At 25.7% G+C, this 21,914-nt stretch overlaps 1 protein-coding gene across 3 annotated transcripts in view; it reads right to left on the reverse strand.

Annotated features, from left to right (window-relative positions):
• Positions 1–224: 224 nt before the first annotated feature.
• Positions 225–21,914, reverse strand: part of LOC145831352 (uncharacterized) — a 44,137-nt gene continuing 22,447 nt past the window's right edge. For 2 of the 3 annotated variants that reach the window (XM_082938581.1, XM_082938580.1), the window contains exons 9-17: positions 21,094–21,173; positions 17,768–17,828; positions 12,417–12,474; positions 10,069–10,118; positions 4,544–4,689; positions 4,251–4,355; positions 1,723–1,768; positions 1,577–1,638; positions 225–1,489 (exon numbers count right to left, since the gene is read on the reverse strand). In XM_082938581.1, the coding sequence (XP_082794707.1) occupies positions 1,222–1,489; positions 1,577–1,638; positions 1,723–1,768; positions 4,251–4,355; positions 4,544–4,689; positions 10,069–10,118; positions 12,417–12,474; positions 17,768–17,828; positions 21,094–21,173 (876 nt within the window). In that variant the 3' untranslated portion in view covers positions 225–1,221. The remainder of the gene's footprint in view (positions 1,490–1,576; positions 1,639–1,722; positions 1,769–4,250; positions 4,356–4,543; positions 4,690–10,068; positions 10,119–12,416; positions 12,475–17,767; positions 17,829–21,093; positions 21,174–21,914) is intronic. The other variant, XM_082938583.1, reaches the window with a different exon arrangement.

Genomic DNA, 21,914 nt, shown 5'->3' on the forward strand with positions numbered 1-21,914 from the left:
GATATATATTGTAGATTTATAAGTATTAGTCAGTGTTTTCTTGCTGCTATGAAACAAAAACATCTGATAAAAAAACAAAGATAAACTTTCTACACGCTCTTTATTGACATACCAAAGCATATATATAATAATAAAAGAATTTATCTAATTATATAAAAACTATAATTTATACAGCTGTTTCATACATGAAACATAAAGTTTCATGTACTACTCAGTAAGCTACAGTCTATTATAATAGTAAACATAAATTTAGATTTTGAAATTTTTTATAATAATTGTGACGCAGTAATGATACAGTTTATTGTACAGTTAGCTGAATTTGAAAATAATACGCAGAAGTTGTTAATTTATGCATTTTAGGAAAGTTTAGAAAGGTTACTTTAGAAAATTTTTTTTGGACAGTTGGAAAAATGTTATAAAATATTCGTGTTTGCTGCTTAAATTTTGTTTTGTTTTGGAATTCTAAACTTCATGTAGTCATCCTTAGGGTTGCCACATATCAAGCTGAGAATTATTTCCGACTTTTTACTAAAACTTTCCTGATATTTCTAAATCAAATTATTAATTCAAACTTATTCTAAATTACATAACCAAACACTTGAAACTATATAAAGCTTTAAATCTTATTTTTCTCTTGTCATTTAGTATAAAATTTGTAACAAATAAATCTACTCTTATTCATTTTAAAAACTTCAGTTATTCTACAAAAAATAGAAATAAGTATACTTAACCATAGCATATATCTCTCTTATAACTTATTTTTCAAACTTAAAAAAACTTTGAAGTTATAAAGAGGTAAAGTATACACATATACTTGTTACAAAAAATACTAAACTTAGATTATGACTAAACTTAACACTGAACTTTATTAATGTATATTTTGAAATCACTTTTAAAATTTATATTTATACAAAAAAAGAGTGTTTAGGTCCAGGTACATGTTAAAAAAAATCATTGAAATTAGACGTTTGTTTATCGCAGTAAACTAATTATAGTTGTTCAATTTTTATCTCAAATTTGACCATGTACATATTTTTTACAATACATGTTTAATTTATGAAAACACTGGAATCTTGAAGCTCATTATAACTTTGAAAAGTCAGCTATGATAAGAATAAGTTATAAGGTATATTTTGGTAAGATGTGAACAGATTAAATCTAAAACAAACTAGCAACTTATGTAGTAAAGATAGTGGAAAAATAAATGTTAAAGTAGCGTTTTTAACTTTTGTTTTCATAACTGGTAGTTCTTCCCAAAGTCAATTTCCTTGTTGGTGGTGGCGCATAATGACGATTTTCAGCAGATGTCGTCAAATACTTGTGACCAGCTGGTTGTTGAGAAGGAGTGTAATTTTTATCTGTATTGTTGCGTGAATGGTAGGAATAAGTAGAGTAACGTGATGGGTATTTACCTTGGTAGTGTTGAGATTGGTGGTATCTCCCTCTATCTTCTTGGGGATAAACCCCCGATGAACGAATGTATGAATTTCTGTGAAAGTAAAGTTCAAAAGTTGATTAATAACTAAATTGTAAAAAAATATTAGCAGTTACTAGTTATTAAAATAATAAAACTCACCTGTTATATTGGTGTTGATCATGAAGCTGGTGAGTTAAATGTTGTCGATTATCAATGTCTAGCTGTTTTAAAAGAAATTCTAAAATAAAAGCTAAAGCTAAAACTAAGAATAAAAACTGAAAACGTAAAATAATAAACAATATTACCTTTTTTTCCTTTGGATAAAATGATTGAGGTTGTGGAGTGTATGACCTGGAACGTAAGTATTTGTACAATTACTAAAAAAATAAGTTTTATTGTCTAAATGCTTTAGGTACACTTAATTTAAAGCTATAATACTAACTTATGAACAGAGCTCCTGAATACGTTTGTAACTTAGCAAGTTAATAAAAGTATCTCGTCGAGAAAAGTTTTATCTGCTGTAATAAACTAAATTTATAAGAGAGATTAAAAAATACATTGCTGATTTACACATTACTATAATTTCTAACCCGATCTTTTCTAAATAATTCTTTTAAACTCAATCAATAAAATTTCGTTTATTTTTTAAATCATTTTAATCAGGTTTTTTTTTGATGCAAAATATTTTTAACAATCTTATAATAAAATATAGTTATACTTAAAACATATTTACTAATATTTATTTAAATTAAATCTGTTTTAATTACAAACTATTTTCCTAATTAAAACTTTTATCTCAATATCATTTCTATTTCAATGGATTTTTTAGATTACATAAGAATTACTAAATTATATGAAAATTTTTTAAGTTCTGCCTTATAAGATTCTTAAAGTGAGCTTTTATAACTATATTTAAGTTAGATATTTTTGTCATTCATGTAGCTATAATATTTTTACCACAAGTAAATTTTAAAAGTAAAACCGTTAAAAATGTAATATTTAGGTAGAACGATTTTCATATTACAGTCTATAAGCTACGCTGTAAGTCTAGCGCAAACGTTAAACAGTTGTTGACTAATATATTACTACTTTATAGTTGGTTAGTTTCTGGTTTCAGTTTAACAACTTGCACAGATCTATTTTGATAACTTAATTTAAACAAACATTAGGCGATCTAAAGACTTATGTTTTATTTAGTTTAAAATCATAATTTTCATATACATTGTATAACCATTGTGAATAAAACTTATAAAACAGTTATGCATAGTTGCCACTGATCAAGCTGAAAAAAAATTCCTGACTTTTCCTGACTTTTTACCAAAATTTTCCCGACTTTTCTAAATCATACTCTTAAATTAAACTTATTCTAAAATACATAATCTAACACTTGAAACTATATAAAGCTTTCAATCTAATTATAATACAGGTTAAAAACAACAGTTTTTTGCTGAATTCTATCAAACTTCCAGTACATCACTTAAAACATCTGTGCATGATTCATGTTTGTAATAGACAGCTCTATCAGCAAAATACTTGTATTACCACCTTATAAACACAGCTTGTCTGATAAAAGACACAATTTTTTAGCATTTCCTAGCATAAATGTATCTAGATAAACAATGACATATAAGGAACTTTTACAATTTTTGTTTATATATCACAGTTTCACTATGGAAGTGTACTTGCTACAGATCATCAATACTAAAAAGCTTACAAAATCTGCTTGTTCAAGTAGGGTACTTGTTCAATATGTTAATAGAAAATTTTTGCAGTTTTATAAAAGATATTTTACTAATTCATACCAGGTGAAGGCATTAAAAATAAAATTAAATATTTTTTTAAATTTCTAGGAAATTTTTGGATTTTTTTTCTGACTTTAAAGGACTTTTAATCAATTTTTACCATTTGAAGGCTTTGGAAAACAAGGAATTTTGTAAATTTAAACTGACAAAATCTGAATTTTTTTTTAATTTATCAAATTTCCTGACTTTTCCTGACTTTTTTTCAAAACCCCCCTTTTTACCTGACTTTTGTCATTTCTTTTAATTTTTCCTGACTTTTCCTGACCCAGTGGCAACCCTGCTCTTTAACCAATACAGTGAAACAATTGTTTTAGGAAGATAAAGCAGTGTTTTATAAATAAACATACATAAAATTAGTATGTTCGTTTTCATAACTATAGGAAAGATTTTAGGTAATTTTTAATTAATTTGTATTCCATAACTAAAACACACATACTTACTTATAACTTATATCTTATTTTCATTAAAGTAATTACATGTATTTAGACTCTGTCAAACTAATTTATAAGTTTAACATAGAAATTTAAGTTGTTATTTTGTAAAAACAGGGTGGCCACTAGTTTTTGGTTCTATTTTTAGTTTAAAAGTAAGTTTAAGGTAAAAAACTGTGTTAAATAGTATAAAAACATTTAAAAAATACTGTAAAGCTGCTATAAATCATTTAAAAAAAACAAATTTTCATGATTACATTATTTTTTCTAAATATGATATATTTTTTGTGGCGTATAAAAATTTCAATACTTAACATGTAAAAATTGTTTGAAGTTCCAGGCTTTTAGTGATTTTTGTTCATAATTCCAGGTTGTTTTAATTTTTTTTATTAATTTTTCAAATTCCAAATTTTTTCAGTCTTAAATTGTCAATTTCCAGGTTTTTCTAGAATACAAGATTTTGTTGCCACTCTGTTATAAAAACTTTTAACAAACTAAAAGATTTAAAACAGTACTGTTAGTTTTAGTTAAAAATACACTTAAAACTTTTAATTGTTGTAACTCAAGCAGTTAGAAAATTGTTTATATTATGTTACAAACCTAAATATATTAGTTTCGTTGAGGTCTGACATAGAGCTTGCCTTTTTGTCTTTATGATTGTGACGAGATTTTTTCTTACTTTTTTTTTTGTATTTTTTTCTTTTTCTACAGAAAAATATTAAACATATATCGATTCAAACAAACATAAATATAAGTAACTTCTATAGATAAATAACATATATAATAATAAAAGTAAAACATAAATTTTTATAAATTTTAAAATGATATAAAACTTGACTAAATGATAAAATATGAATGATTAAAAAAATAAAAGTTAGGCAAAATTTTCTTACCTATGCTTAGAAGAACTTTCATTGTCAGAGTTATTTAGCTCGCTCGAAGATGTACCTTTTTGTAAATTCCTTTTTCTTTTTCTGTTTTTGTGCTTTTTATATCTTTTACTTTGGTTGTCTTCTTTACTAACCTCTTTACTTGTAACCTATCGATATATACTAATTTAATAAATAAAGATAACAAATAATTTTCAAAGTGTCATAAACATTTTCTAAAATGTTTACTTAGGCATTTCAATGTATAGAAATAAATTAAATCTTATTCATCAAAGAATTGTTCTAATCTCATTAAAAATAAGTTTATATAAAAAACGCAAAAATATCTACATAAAAAATAAACACGATTTTGGTCACAGTATTTCCTTTTATATCGCACATACAATTATTTAACACCATGATAGAAACATTACTTGAAAATTTGAGGCATCTAGCTTAGAAATAATAATAACAAATATTTTTGGTAAATTTCTAAACTCAAAAAACATTGAGTCAAAAAAATGTTTATGAATTTACCACTGTAAGTTTGTATCAAAAACAGAGTATTTCTCAAAACCTATACTTCATAAAAAGCAAATGATACTGAGTTTACTGAAAACAAATTTGACCTTTTTAAAATAGAAATAAAATTTTAAGTGCTAAAAAGTAAACTTATTCTTTAGAAGAAAGAAATAATTAAAATTGTGTACAAACTTTCAAATTTCTGCAAAATCTAATATGATAAAAATCTCAAAAAACCCTGCAAGAGTTAGATTACAGTAAGCTTTTAAAATTATCGAGAAATTTTATGATCAAAAAATGTATTGTAAGTTTAAATAGGAATCCTTTAACAAAACTCATTTTTTTATATTTAAAGTTTAATAATTTTAAAATCAAAAAAAAAAAATCCTTTACTTATAGACTTTACGTAAAAAATTGTACTTCATATAATTCAAGCCTATGCAAAACCATAGCCTTAAAAAAATGAAGTGCTATGTAGTAAAAATAAGCATATATGTAAATGGACAACTTTCAAGTTAGTAAATGAAACAAGCTTATGTTAAACTTAAATTAAGTCTGTACATAGTAATTTAAAACAGATATTAACTGTTTAAAAATTGAACTGTTCGAAAGCTTTCAGTGTAAAAACGACTTCAGTTTTTAAGTTCTCTTTTATTATTGTTAATAAATGATTATATGTAAAATTTATAGTATAAACTTATTGTTTAACTTTTTTGATGTATAGTGCTCACTTAAAGTGTTATAATCTGCAACTACTTAGCCTTTGTATTAATAAAAAGTATTAAAAAAGAAATAAAATATGTCAATCGTTTTAAATTAAGATTAAAGTACATAAACAAGCAGGAACAACCAAATTTGTATCATCTTCTTCTACTCCTATAGTCTAAACATAATCCTGCAACTTAAACTATTTACAGCTGTATTATTTTCCAGTTCGATTAACAAAAAAAAATTATTTAAAAAAAGTGGCAGTACAGTAATCTCTCGCTTATTTACGCACATTGTGTCCACAGAAAAAGTGCGTACAGATATGAGAAATCGTAAAGATATGAGAGGTATCAAGTATACTTAATATAATGGCTGTTTTTGATATTGTTTCTAGTTAAAAGCAGACTGAGATCTTTCATACTTTTAACAATTTGTTTACTTAATTTATAAATATGAAAACAAAAGATAAAACTATACATTTAAATAAAAAGTAGATTTTGTCTTGATCTTTACTTATATCTAACTTATTGGATACTTAACATTTATATTCTATTTTACTTAGCAAATTGCTGTGCAAAGAAAGTGTTACAGAAGAAGTACTTAAACTAAAAAAACGTCAAATGAAAATTAGTGATATGTTGCCTAAAAAAAATAATTGAGATTTCTTCGAAGTATCAGCTCTAAATTATTAAGTATCACTGCTACTTTTTGCTAAGAAGTTTCATTAAATTTATTTTTTAGATGTTTATTTATATATAGGGCAAGAGTAATGTATTATTTATTTGTAAAACAAACTCTCATTGTTTCATTATTTAAGACAGTCATATATATCTCAGAATTTTAATTTAATCTCTTATTGCTAACAAAATTTCTGATATACTGAGGTATAACTAAATGTTTATCAATTAGTCAAAGAACAAAATTTACAAAGTATAAAGATATAGAGAGGTGAGTTAGTACTTAAAAACATATTTTACATTAAAAATATACAATAAACCTAATTCTTGCAATTATAAAGAAAACTAAAATTTAATTGTTTGAATTTTTTAGAATTCTAAAACGCGTAAATAAACGAGAGTGCGTAACGTCACGAGTGCGTAAAGATGCGAGAGGTTACTGTAAATAAATAAAAATATATGAAGAAAAATTTTGATTAGCTAAGTTTTCTAAATAAAATAAATTAAAATAGTTATGATATTATTTTGAAGTAGTTAGATGAAAATTGTGTAAGTCTAATCAGTGAAAACAAATTACAGTAGACTACCGCTTAAGTACGCACTTATCAAGAAAGGTAGAATGTCCAACCTGCTGAGTTAGCCTAACACTTTCACAAATTTTAAACTAGGGTGAGTAATCCTTAGTAGTCTAAGTGGCATGAAATTGTGACAGTCCTATTATTAAATGTTAATAAACTAAATACTTATGTAGTGGTTGCAGAAAAGTGAAAAGAATAATGATATTTGAGCTGTAATGCTAACAAATAAATAAATCTACATGACAAAACTAAAAACCTACAAATACAACATAGTTAAGTCATAACTTAATTTAGATGTACACACATTGATGTTTTCAAAATGTTTGGTAAACATAATGTAGTTTGGTACTTTACCTATAAAAAAACAAAATATGGCTTAATATTCTTTTCTATACCATTGACTGACATTGACTTTCTATTTTAATGGTATGTATTAATTATGTAGAAACGTTTTATAGACAAAATAAATCATTTTAAAATCTAATAAAAAGTTTTGCAGATTAGAATTATGTATTAAATGTTATTTAAAATAAAAAGACTTGTTTATTTGGTTTAATTATTTAATGGCTAGTTGTAAGAAAGAAAACAAACAACTTGAGTTCATATTATACTATGTCATCAAAAAGTACGTACTTCCCGTGCTAAGTACGCACTTTTTGGTCGGGTTCAATTTGCGTACTTAAGCGGTAGTGTACTGTATAAGGTTAGAAAACTAACATGTGTAATGAGAAACATAAGCAAAGGTTTAAAAAATCAGTGAAAATTATAAATATAAAGAAGTTGTGTGTCCATTTTCCGAAAAAAAAATTATATGTAAAATTTTAATAGTTCTTTTGATACAACTTACATGCTAAAACTTCTTAAAAACTACTTAGATTATATTACATTTCAAGTTAAATATAAGTAAAACGTTTTTAATGTATTTAAGTTCGTTTTAAGAATAATTTATTTCACAATGACTGGATTTAGCAAATTTTTCATTGATTATTTTTATTAAAAAAGTATTTAAAGATCTATAAAAAATTTCAAAAAAATTAAAATGAAATAACTTATAGAAAATCTAAGTACTTTCATTCTTTTTCTGTTTATTTTTGTATGCAAAACTATCTGACATTTCATTTCGCAACAAATTAATTAAGAAAATAACTTAACATCAAAAACTAGTTATAATCAAAGTAATAACTTAAATAATTAATTATGTTAACAACTATAGATTTTCATCAACATGCAGGGTGGCCACTGATTTTTAAGAAATTTCTTCCAGGTTTTCTGAATTTCTTCCAAGTTTTTGAAAGTACACGTTTTTAGGTCTATTTTAAATAAAAAACTAAGTTTAATGTAATAAACTATGTTAAATGGTATAACAACATTGCAAAGATTTTGTAAAGCTACTTAAAATGTGTTTCTTAGTAAAACAAATTTGATAATGACTAAAAATGTTTATCTACATGATGGACTTTTTGTGTCAAGTCGAAATTTCTCTACTAAACACGAAAAAAGTGTCTTATAAACCAGATTTTTGGTGGTTTTTGATCAAAATTCTAGTTTTTTTTAATTTCTCAAATTCATAATTTTTAAAGCCTATATTGTCAATTTCGAGATTTTTTCAGGATCCCAAGTTTAGTGGCCACCCTGTAACATAGCATAAAATAGAAATTTTTAGTAACTTATAGAAACAATAAAAAGCAGACTAGTTTTTAAATAATTTACTTCAGATAGGGACAGGTCAAATATGCACGGAGGGGTTATTTTGGACGAGGGGTCACTTTTGCACAAAGGGTCAATTTTGCACGAAAGTACAAAAAAGAAGTTAAAAATAAATAAAACTAAAAAAAACTCAAAGAAATTAAAAAAATACCTACATAGGGTAAGGGGTAGGTGCGATAGTAGAAAAATAAAAATTATTTTTAAAAATAAAAAAACAACTAAGGTAAGGGTTAGGGGTAAAATTGTTTTAAAAAAAAGTAAAATAATAGTAAGATGAGAAAAAATTACCGCGGGAGAGGTAAGTAAGGGTTAGGAGTAACAGTGATAATTTAAAAATGATAATAATAACTATTAAAAAATAAAAATAAACAGTATTTATTATGGTTATCATCAACAAAGTTGAGATTTTTCTCGCCATCAATAAATAATAATGGCTCACTTATAGTATCCCTGTGATAGCCAAAATAACCCTTCATTTGGGAAACCTTATTCAAGAATGCAATTTTTACTTAAGAGTTTACTTGCAACAAAGTCACATTTACAAATCAAACTAAATAATAAAAAAATATTTAAAACAGTGATCTACTGGATCCATATTTGTTTTAAATAGGATCTAGATCAAATGTAAATTTTTCAAGTTACCCGTAATACCTAGTGCAGGTTTTAAAACTCTCCTCAAATACGCTTAAGACTTTTTCTTGTAAGCTCCTTAATATGTAGCGTAAGTTACAAATTTTTCCATAATATATAAGTGTAATTCTCTAAAACTTTCCGTAATACCTAGCTAGAGTAAGTATCAAAACTCCCTTTAAATCTGCATAAGACATTTTTTCCAAGCAAACCGTGAATACCACTGCTCTAGAACAATTTAAGCAATATAAAAATAACTGGAAGTAGCTAAAACGAGTTAAGTAAGTTTAGTGACCTACCGGATCTGGATCTAAAAAAGCATTTTCTGGCCTGCTCCGGTATATCACTAATTTAAAAAACATTTTTTATTATCATGCTTTTGTTGATAGCTAAGTTACATTTATACTACTTAGAAAAATGAAATAAACAATAAAAAATTATATAATAATATTTAAGTATATAGTAGAGTCCCCGATAATGTACGCACTTTGATCCCAATCAGAAGCGCGTACCCTACGTGCTTAAAAGCTCGTAAAATAAATACCTTTGAACAAAAAAATTATCAACTCATTTTTGAGATTTAGTTTGTACCTTACGCGTATGTTCCTCTAACGTGAGTATCTTATCAGATTCTCTACTGAAATACTACTTCCAAAAATAAAAAGTATAAAACAAATCAATTTAACTAAAATACTTGTTAATTGCAACACTAAATAAATTAAGCAACCTCTTCTGTATATTGTGTAAGGTTGGTGAAGACATTTGGCATGTGTTCTTCTGTAAAATAACAAAGTCTTAGTTTTAGTACATAACTTTTCTAGTTTGTTGAAAATTAAAATAGTCATCAATTAGTTTAAGTAAATTTATTTGAAAAAAACAGCTTACAAATTGTTAATAAAAAAGTTTTTTTTATTTAAAGACTATTTAATATACTTAAATTACAAGTTGACAGATATAATTGTTTGCGTTAGAACAAAATATATAACATTATTTGCAAAAAATACTTTATATTTTCAAGTTTTTCAAAAACTTATTGGCAAAATAAAGATTATTTTGTTATCCTTTTACAAAGAAGAGACCTCTAATTGTTTTTTCACCCATCAAATCTATAGTACTATTGATTAAAAAATATTAAGTTATAGTTATTTTAAAGATGCACTAGATTTGATGCCTATAATAGATTTAAATTTATAATTTTAATTTAAAAAATGTTAGTAACTTTGTCAATAACAATTTTATCGAGTATTTTTTTTATGATGGTTTATTAGCATTTGATATTAAATAAAATGTTTAAAATTGTAATCGCCACACAAAAAATAGAATAAAAAGTTGGAAATAAATTTCATTATTAGTCAAATTTTCTGTGCATCGTAAACATTTTTATGTACATATTCTTACTGTAATAAACGCTGGTATAAATTATATGTTTAGTTTCAATGGAACTTTTTTTGAGATTTTTTTAGGTTAACTTTTTTAATTGTTTTAAATAGTAAGCTTATTATTTTGATAATAACTTTCTATAGCTTTTCGATATCTGCCCAAACATTAGACGAATTTTTTTCAAATTTCACATAAGCTATACCTATTTGCTTAGTTTTACCAAAGAGTTTCATAAACAGTTACATACAATAAGTATAATTACATATTCTATATAATATTACAGTGTTGCCACTGGTTTTTGAGAAATTTTTTCAAGGTTTTTCGAATTTCTTCCAGGTTTTTTAAATAACACGTTTTTTGGGTCTATTTTTAGTAAAAAACAGGAGGGATACTGGAGTTTTTAAATACTAATTCAATAAGAAACACTATTAAGTTTAAAATTTATTCGCATGACGACGTTTCGACTTTCCATTAGTCATTATCAACAAAATACTGTGCAAAACAACTAAAAATTAGTGTTAAACAACTAAGTATACAAACTTTTTAAGTAATACAGTATATAAAAATTTATAAATTAAAATTATAAACTACAATAAAATAATATGTTACATAAATACTTACAAATCATTAAACATATATATATCAAACTAATCAAAAATTCTTAGTGTATGGGTAATACCCGGTTTAGTTAATCGTTTATTTAAAATTGGATTATAACTTTTAATTAGCAGAGCTTCACTTATCAGGGTCTCAAAGTTATTTCTACATTCTTTCAAATTTCAAAATTATTAACAGTTATTTTTTCATTTTTACAAACATTACAATTGCTAATGTAGTCAGGTACTGCTGTTTTGCCTTTTAAATGTTCTTTAATTCATTCTACTAGTGGTCGTGAAGTGAATTCAATATACTGGATACTCTTATCATAAGAGCATTTATACTCATAGACCACGTTGGATTTTAATTCATAGGGTGTCCTATCTTTATTACTGAAGTAATTGCTTACTTTTGTTGTGGTAAAAATCACTTTGAAGTCTTCGATGTAATTGTTTTAAAGCTTTTCTAGTTTTATTTTATACACATTACTAGGTTTTCCAATAAAAGGTACCTTTACGATATTTTTGAAGTCTGAGCTACTTAGTTTTTTCTTAGTGCAGTCTTTATTAATGTTAATAGATCTTTCGATTATGTCATCAACAAATTTCTTTGGATAACCATTTTTAAAGAATTTTTCTTTTAGGTTTGTGATTTCTTGTTTGTAAATGTTATGCGTAAAAGCTATAATTCTTGCTCTGTTTACAAACCACAGTATTAGAGCTCTTTTCCATTTAGTTGGTGCCAAATCTTTGCTTTAACTTCAGAAAACGATTATCGTTGCTGATGGGAGAGTGAATGCTAATGTTTACTGCTTTTAAACAAAAACTTGTTTGAATGCAGTTTGTTGTGTTTTTTAGTTTCCATATATTTAGTTTTGTTAATATAGTACACTATAAAAAAAAAAGATATACCAATCTTCATGGTTCTCTTTCATATTATTCATAAATAAATCGTTGCATGTACTGCAAGAGGTGCGAAAACAAATTAAATATTTTATGGGTGCGGGGCATCAAAAAGGTTAAAAAACGCTGTATAATTACAATGCTGTTAATTAATATATTAAAAATTAATTAATTTAAAAACCTAAACAAAACAAACCAAGGGAAAATTCATCATTGTTAGAAGTAATTACGTTGTTTGCTATAGGTTCTTCAACCTACAAATTAATTTTAAATGAATAAATCAGTTTTCGAAGATAAGTAATAATTACAAAAAGACTTAAAATAAAACTAATGCAAAGATTTCAAATACTTTAAAAACACTTAAAAGGAATTTAAAATTAAAAGTTTTTTTAATGAAATAAAACATATAATATATAATAAAAAAATACTATAATTAGCTAAATACCTCAACAGTTATTATTTTAAAAGACACAAACATTATATTAATTCTTTTTATTCATTAACACCATCATTTCTGAAGAAATTTTGGTTGTTTACCATTTTAAGTTACTGATCATAAAAAATCTTTTTTAATATTAAAGTATCAGATTAAAAAAAGCATAGACCACTATAATATCTTGTATCATAAATATTAGGGTCCATCTGGTGTTCCCCGATAAAAAAATATATCAGCTTTACAAATCATGTAAAAAATCAGCACAAAAAAATAACTTCTTAGCTTTTACCAAACTTGAGTTGAATGATATTTGGTAATTTTGTTTTTAACGATAATTTTATAAGTTTAATAGAGGGTTTTTCTTAGAATTCAGTTTTGTTTTTAGAACTTTATCTAAATTATAAGTTACAAGCTAGAAAACTTTATTGGTTTTCTATGAAAGATGCAAATTAAAAGAGCGAACAATATAGTTCTATTTCTTCCTACAATATATAGGAATATATTATATGTTTCGGTTTTAAGAAAACAAATAGAGAGATCTCAACTGCTGGAGGAGAAATAATATATTTATTCTTTCAAAAATTTATTTTACAAACTAAGTTTTGGTCAAAGACCTCGTCAGTGCTTAAATAAATCTAAAAAAGGATATGTGACAGTCATGGAAAATAGCATTTAAACAATTAAATTAAAATAAAACCAAATTATTACTGAAAATTTTTACTTAAGAAACTAAACAAATCAAATTTTAATATTAAGACTGAGTTTTAGTAGTAGTTTAAATTTTTAGCTAAGTTTTAAAATCAATATAACAACAATAATAATAATAATCAAAGCTGTATGTAGCTTTCTTTTTTCTTCTAGATAATTTACAAAGTAAACATTGCTTAAGCAAAAGTGTAATTAATGAAGTGAGCTTAAAATTTAATTGAATTTGGTGTAGCTTATTTTAATTGTGACGTTATTATTGAAAATTTGAACAATCTTGTGCTTTTAATCGCTATTAAAATTTAAAATCCCGCTCAAATGCTTTATATGAAACCTTATAGTTGAAATAACTTTTTACCTAAAAACAAAACAAGTTAAATTATGGTACTAAGTTTGAATTTTTGGCAAAGTTTAAATTCTAGTTAAATTAAAAAAATAAAGAACAACACAAATAATAATAGTAAAAAAAAATTGTCATAGCTTTCTTTTTTCTTCTAGTTGATTTTCAAAGTAAACATTGCTTAAATAAGAATAAGGTTAATAGTAATAAGTGGGCTTAAGTTAAGATGCATTTTAATCAAGCTAAATATTATTGTGACTTGAATATTGTAAATTTAAGTAATTTTGTGCTTGTAATAGTTACGAAAATTTGAAAATTTTGCTTGGTTTTAGAAAAAAAAACTTTAAACTTTAAGAAAATTATAGTTACAAAAATTAAAAAGCATGCACAAAACCTGTATTACGAGTAACTTAAGTTTTGAAGTGGAGTTTTCGGATGTGCGGGCAGGAATAAAAGAGTTCGTACCGTTTGGGTAAAAAAAGACAGTAACAGCCAATTTGATGTACCAATGGGTTCGTTCTTCGACGCGGAACTGTGCGACTTGGTAGGCCTGTACGCCTTAAGCACACTTAGGCACTTATACAACTATAAAGATATCGGACTCTATAGAGACGACGTTCTCGCAATAATAAGCAGAAAAAGTAACCAAGAGCTAGAAAGACTAAAAAAGAACACAATAAAATTTTTTAATGATCTCGGTTTTAAAATAACGATTGACATAGGCACGACTAAATGCAATTTCCTAGATATATCTCTAGACACTGCTAATAACACATTCAAACCATACCAAAAAGAAAACTCAAGTACCAATTAAATTAACAAGTATTCGAACCACCCGTCCATTATCAAAAAGAATCTACTAAAAATGATCGAAAAAAGACTCAATAGACTCTCAAAAACCAAAGAAATTTTCAGTGAATCAATAACTGGATACCAGAATGCTTTAACCAACTCAAATTTCAAACACAAACTCATATACTCCAACCACCAAAACAACCAAAGCAAAAAGAAACCAGCACGAACAAGAAAAACAATCTACTTCAACCCACCCTACTGTCAGTCAGTAAGAACCAATATAGGTTAAGCTTTTCTGCAACTAATAGATAAACATTTCAAAGAAGACCACAAATTAAACAAAATAATAAACAGAAATAATTGTAAAATTTCATATAGCTGCATGAGCAATATTAAGAAACTAATCCAAAAACACAATTGAAAACACTTAAAAACAAGAAACGATGATCCAAACGAAACACTTTGCAACTGCCGAACAAAAAACAAATGTCCCCTTAAGAATAAATGCTTAGTTGAAAATGTGGTATATAAAGCGACAATCAAATCGGAAAACGAAACAAAAAACTATTTGGGCTCAACGGGTGGAACTTTTAAAAAAAGATGGTACAACCATATTAGTGACTTCAAAAACTATTAAGAGAACGGAACAGAAATATCGAAGTATATATGGATGCTTAAAAATAAGAACATTGAATACAAAATAGATTGGGAAATTATCCACCATATTGGCAAAGCAAAAAACCCACAAAGCATTTGCAGTACTTGCATATTAGAAAAGGTAGCGATCGCTATAGCAGACAGAAAGGATAATCTAAACAAACGGTACAAACTCTTTTATTCCTGCCCGCACTTCCGAAAACTCCACTTCAAAATTTAAGTTACTCGTAATACAGGTTTTGTGCATGCTTTTTAATTTTTGTAACTATAATTTTCTTAAAGTTAAAGTTTTTTTTTTCCTAAATTATTCAAGCAAAATTTTCAAATTTTCGTAAATATTACAAGCACAAAATTACTTAAATTTACAATATTCAAGTCACAATAATATTTAACTTGATTAAAATGCATCTTAACTTAAGCCCACTTATTACTATTAACCTTTTATTACTATTAACATTATTCTTATTTAAGCAATGTTTACTTTGAAAATCAACTAGAAGAAAATAGAAAGCTACAAAAATTCTTTTTTTACTATTATTATTTGTGTTGTTCTTTGATTTTTTAATTTAACTAGAATTTAAACTTTGCCAAAAATTCAAACTTAGTACCATAATTTAACTTGTTTTGTTTTTAGGTAAAAAGTTATTTCAACTATAAGATTTCATATAAAGCATTTGAGCGGGATTTTAAATTTTAATAGCGATTAAAAGCACAAGATTGTTCAAATTTTCAATAATAACGTCACAATTAAAATAAGCTACACCAAATTCAATTAAATTTTAAGCTCACTTCATTAATTACACTTTTGCTTAAGCAATGTTTACTCTGTAAATTATCTAGAAGAAAAAAGAAAGCTACATACAGCTTTGATTATTATTATTATTGTTGTTATATTGATTTTAAAAATTAGCTAAAAATTCAAACTACTACTAAAACTCAGTCTTAATATTAAAATTTGATTTGTTTAGTTTCTTAAGTAAAAATTTTCAGTAATAATTTGGTTTTATTTTAATTTAATTGTTTAACATGCTATTTTCCATGACTGTCACATATCTTTTTTTAGATCTATTTAAGCACTGACGATTGCACCGAAACTTAGTCTGTAAAATAAATTTTTGAAAGAATAAATATATATAGAAAATATTTTTTGTAATTTAAATAATTTTGATTCCCTTATGTGCAAGTGTATTTTATTTAGTCAGGGTTGCCACAGATCAAGCTGATAAAAATTTCCTGATATTTCCCGACTTTTTATAGCTTTTTATTAGAAATTTCCGACTTTTTTAAGCAAATTCTTTATTTAAACTTAAATTACATAATTAAACACTTTAAACCATATAAAGCTTTCAATCTTATATTTCCTCTCATCATTTAGTATAAAGTTTGTAACAAATAAATCTACTCTTATTTATCTTAAAAACTTTAGTTATTCTAAAAAATTTACAAATAAGTAAACTTATCCTCAGCATATATCTCTCTTATAACTTATTTTACAAATTTAAACAACTTTGAAAAAATTATAAAGAGGTTAAGTATACACAAAACTTCTTACATAAAATACTAAACTTAGTGCTTAATTATAAAGAACTTAATTATTTACTTAAACTAAAACACTTTTCTAACTATTCTAAACTTCGCAAAATAAACTTTTGTGTATAAATCACAATTTCACTACGGAAGTGTCCTTGCCTCAGATCATCAATATTAAAAAGCATACAAAAACTGCTTGTTCAATTAGGGTATCTGTTCAATATATTAATAAAAAACTTTACAGTTTTATAAAGAATATTTTATTAATTTTTACCAGATGAAGGCGTTGGAAAATAAGTAATTTTATAGATTTCTAGAAAAATTTTGTAATTATAGTCTGACTTCAGGTGATTTTTAATAAAGTGTTTATCATTTGAAGACTTTAGAAAACAGAAATTTTGTAAATTTAAACAGACAAAATCTGACGTTTTTCCAAACTTTGTCGAACTTCCTGATTTTTTTAAAAAACCCCCATTTTTTCTGATTTTTTTCGACTTTTGTCACTTTTTTTAGTTTTTCCTGATTTTCCTGACCTTGTGGCAATCCTGTTTAGTTGAATGTCGAGTTGAACAAAATGGATCTACGAAAATGAACTAAATAAAATAGACTAAAAATGGAGTTCATTACTTATAATTAAGTAAGTGAAAGTCAAATCAACATAGCTGCTTTTAGTAATACAAACTCAGTTTTATTTTCAAATGTGGTGTTAGTACTAATTATGTTAAGTTTTTTATTGCTCAATTTAATCTTTTATTAATAAAAGTTGTAGACGTTTTTAAACTAAAGTCAACCAGTTCATTTTCAGTTTAGTCTACTTAAGATTTATTACATTATTCTATAGCAGGGGTCGGCAAACTGCGGCCTGCGAGCATGCAATTTGGCCCACAAAATAAAATTCTTATAACTTACATTATATCCTCTGAGGTTTGATGTGAAAATAAAAAAACAGTCATAAGTAAAATTTACGGGAAATTAGAATCTTACACTAGATATTTTGGTTCTGCTATGAAGGTTAAAAATTGAAATTACTGTTAGTATATAACAAAAAACTCTAACAAAATTCAACGATGTGTTTTAAACTTACCTTTTGTTCTTGAAAAGTTCTTTTGAAGTCACTTGAAGGTTCAGTTATTATGTCGCTCATTCTGCATTAAAATTTTAAATCACACATCTTAAAAAATGCTTTGATAACAAGTTTTTATATCAATATACAGATAATATTAGCTGAAAACTTGTGAAAAATATTCATATAAGGTGTTCCAAGGCTTAATATGGTAAGTATATATATATATATATATAATTTATTGAAATGGCGATTTTAAGAATTCTGGAACATATGTTTCATAAAGCTTTAATTTTTCATAAAGCTTTAATCATCAGCCAGTTAAATTCAAAATAAAAAGCACTGTACTAAACAAAGATACAAAAGTTATGCAAAAAAACAAAAAACAGTATGACGTAATATTGTACATTACAAATAATCAGTACAAAAATCGATCTACCTTCTAACTAATCAAACAACTAAAATTAACGAAAACAACAGTTAATTGACTATAAAATGCTTCAAAATTTGTTGTGTTTTAAGAGAAGCTTTTTTATATGTCGACAAGACGATATAAATTCGCTCCTCTTATTTAAACAACCTTCCTTTTTTAACGCATATATAACGGCTGTTGATTCTTTTAAGCACAGCCTACAAACACGGTTGTTACCATCTGCTATTGGCTGTGCTCTTTTTATCACCTCCCAAGTTAATTTAAAATCAATGTTTTTGCGCTTAAGGCCGCAAACATACTTCGAAAGCTCAGTTTCATTTTCGTATACACCACCTTTAAAGGATTTTTTATGGTTGGCATACCGAAATCTGAACTGAGTGGAGCATAAGCCGATGTAGAACTTCTTTTCAAGGTCAGAGTTAACTGTTGCCTTGTAAATAATGTTCTCTGACCGGCAATTGCCCCCCTTCAAATTGTATTTACAGCCACCGGCGCAATTACACTGATTTTTGATTGAATTACTTTTGTTTAAAATCCTTTGATTATGTGACTTAATTAATCTCTCCAAATTCGCCATACATGAATAACTGATTCGCATATTATGTTTGTTAAATATCTTTGATAATGGGTTATTTTTGTTGAAATGTTTTTTTACTAGATTTATAAATTCTCTGCCGATGTTTGTTTTAACTGAAGTACAGAATGGGGGATTATACCAAATTATATTTCGCTTTCTTTTACTTTTATTGGTCGTTTTGTTTTTTTGCTCCGTTGTTTCAAAATTAAGTTTATCATTGTAACCGCATTTTTTCATTATTAGTTCGTAATCTTGTTTTGTCTTTAAAAAGTTTTCTTCGTTGCTTGATCTTTTATTTAAACGTTTATTAATTATTTTTGGTATTTGGTTTATAATATTTTTTGGGTGGCTAGAATATTTATTTATATACATAATTTTTGCGTTTTGCTTTTTATAAGGCATATAGGAGAGATCATGCAAGTTGAGCTTCACATCCAGGTAGTCAGTCGTCAACATTGGTGATTCAATAGTGACTCTTAACCCCATAGACTTGAAGAAGGCGTGCGTTTGTTTTTTTAGCCTTTCAACTATAAAGCCAGAAGAATTGGGCAGTACAGCTAGACCATCGTCCCTTCTTAGACGGCTAACTTAAAAATTGAATGTTTCTATATATATATATAGAATACATAAAGATACCTCACAGAACAAAAATTTCTTAACAATATCTTATAGGAAAAAAGTAACAGAAAATTTTACTAAAAACATCACTAAAATGTTTCAAGATGTTGGCGTAAAGATAGATATTACGTACAAAAGAGTGAAAGAAGGAAAATATTTCTTTTTAAAAGATACTATCAAAAAATTATATGAAAGCTCCCTAGTCTACAAATGAACATGTCCGATGATTTGAACAACCAGTAAATTGGTGAGACTGAACAACAAATATTTGTGAGAATAAAAAATTATATAACTCAAACAAATTAAAATTGTAATCGGTGTAGAAATTGTGATAACATAAACAACTGGTTTAAAATTCTTAAGGTATATATATATATGATTATTATAATAGTTTATGATCTGCAGAAGCTTTACTAATTTAAAAATATCAACCAAAATTAAATAATCAATTTTGTCCTGATTAAGAATCAAAAAAGAATATTAACATTTAAAATAATCATTTATTTTACTTTTTTGTGTTTAATTAATTTATTTTGTTTTAATTACCTTTTATGATTACGACTTTTATATTTTGATTACGTATTTAGTTTTACTCTGACTTATACTTGTCTCAATTATTAAGTGAGTTGTTTTTGATAAAAGAATCATGAAAGCTAGCTCAAATTTGTGTAATTTAAAGTAAAATAAAACCCGTGTATTTCATTACAATGAACTGATTTTTGATTAATTACACAAATTGACTGAGAAACTAGGCTTCATTTAAAAGCTAGAAAAAAATAAATCCTTAGGTAAAACAAAGTATTTAAGTTAAACTATTTACATGTTTAATTAAGTACTACAAAAATAAATATTTCCAATAACATCCAATACCTAGAATTAAACCTTATCTATATAGCCACTCAAAACACAACATAATTTTATAACACAGGATCGACAGAAAATACATTTTAAGGAAGGTACAGAAATCATAAATCAACAAACAAAACCACCCGAGAGTTATCAACTGTATATAGAATTTAAAAGATAAAATATAAATTACAACACAAAATAGAATTTAAGGAAAACAAAGGCAAAATTTAATTAAAAAAACAGCTGTAAATTGTGCACAGTAGAAAAATAGAAACTTAAAAAGTTGAAAAATTTAAAGCTTTTAGTAAAGTATTAGAAACACAAAACATATACAAATACATCAATTACAAAAAATTCATTTTTGTAAAATCTAAAACAACCAGTCTCAAACTTAACCACAAACCTAAGCCGCAGATACACTTTCTACTCGGTTTTTTAAAGTTTTATTGTTATTTTTATATAAACTTCTATTAGCTTTTCACGAACTTTTGTCAGACTTCACTAAACAGCTAACTTAAAAATTGAATGTTTCTATAACATTCTACTGAAAAAGCAACATAAATGTATAGTACAGTATGTCATGAAACTCGATTTATAGATTATGAAGTCTTATTACTCAAAGTTTTTAGGTAAATAATAATTTCGGATAAAAAATACTGTTTAGTGTTTATGAGGAAGATTGGATGAATAAAGCATCAAGCTCGAAATATATGTCAAATCAATGTTTGTGTATTAAAAAATGAATACCTAGAATATTGTTAAAATAATAATAGTTCTAAATTTAAATATTACAATAAAATACAGTTAACACAAGGACGTGGTTTAAAAAAAGATTTTGAAAACATATGTATTTTTTTTTTAATAACTAACTGAGTCTTTGGAAAAACAGTGGCTTGATTAATAATCGAATCTTTATCATCAATTTTTTTGTAAGCTGACACGTTTGATACCTATATAAAAGTTTAACTTGGTTATGTCTATTATAGAGTATAACCACATTTATTATAGCATTTCTTTAGTCTGTATATAACGCACGATTGTAATTAAAAAACTGATTTAGAATGACTTAGCCTGATTTAGCCTGACGCGCACGAACCCTGTATAACTCTTCAAAACCTTAATTAAATATATAAAAGTTGAATGGACGGAAAACATTTCAACATCTTTAATCAAATTCAATATGTACGCATGTAAACTACATTAGTTAAATTAATTTCGAATGGTTAAACTTTTTTCTATTGATATTCCAAAACATTGTTTATTTCTACACACTCGTTTGGTTACGCATCCTCACTTAATTACGCATTTTTAAACTCTTACAAAACACAAATAAACTTATAAAATATTAAACTATATTAAAAAACAACTTACTTTAAAAAAAAATTAATGAAATACTTACATACGTTTTAAGTTATTTCCTAAACAGTTATTTCCTAAACCGGTGGTCGTCAAGCTAATCATATTATGTGTACACCAAGCTGCAAAAAATAAAAAAGGTGCACCCCAAGATCTAATCAAGTCCCACCACCGCTAGTGGTGGGACTACGTTAACACTTTTTTTAGTATATTTATCCTTAAAAGTCATAATTCAGTTTTGTTCTTACATGTAAACCACTTAACAACTGAAGCTGAAACTTTTTTATTTGATCCTCTTTTTAATTGACCTCTTTATTTGTTTTACCTTATTTTCA

The sequence above is a fragment of the Thalia democratica genome, chromosome 3 (genome assembly GCF_965202585.1).
Source record: "Thalia democratica chromosome 3, ktThaDemo2.hap1.1, whole genome shotgun sequence".
Classification (NCBI taxonomy): domain Eukaryota; kingdom Metazoa; phylum Chordata; class Thaliacea; order Salpida; family Salpidae; genus Thalia; species Thalia democratica.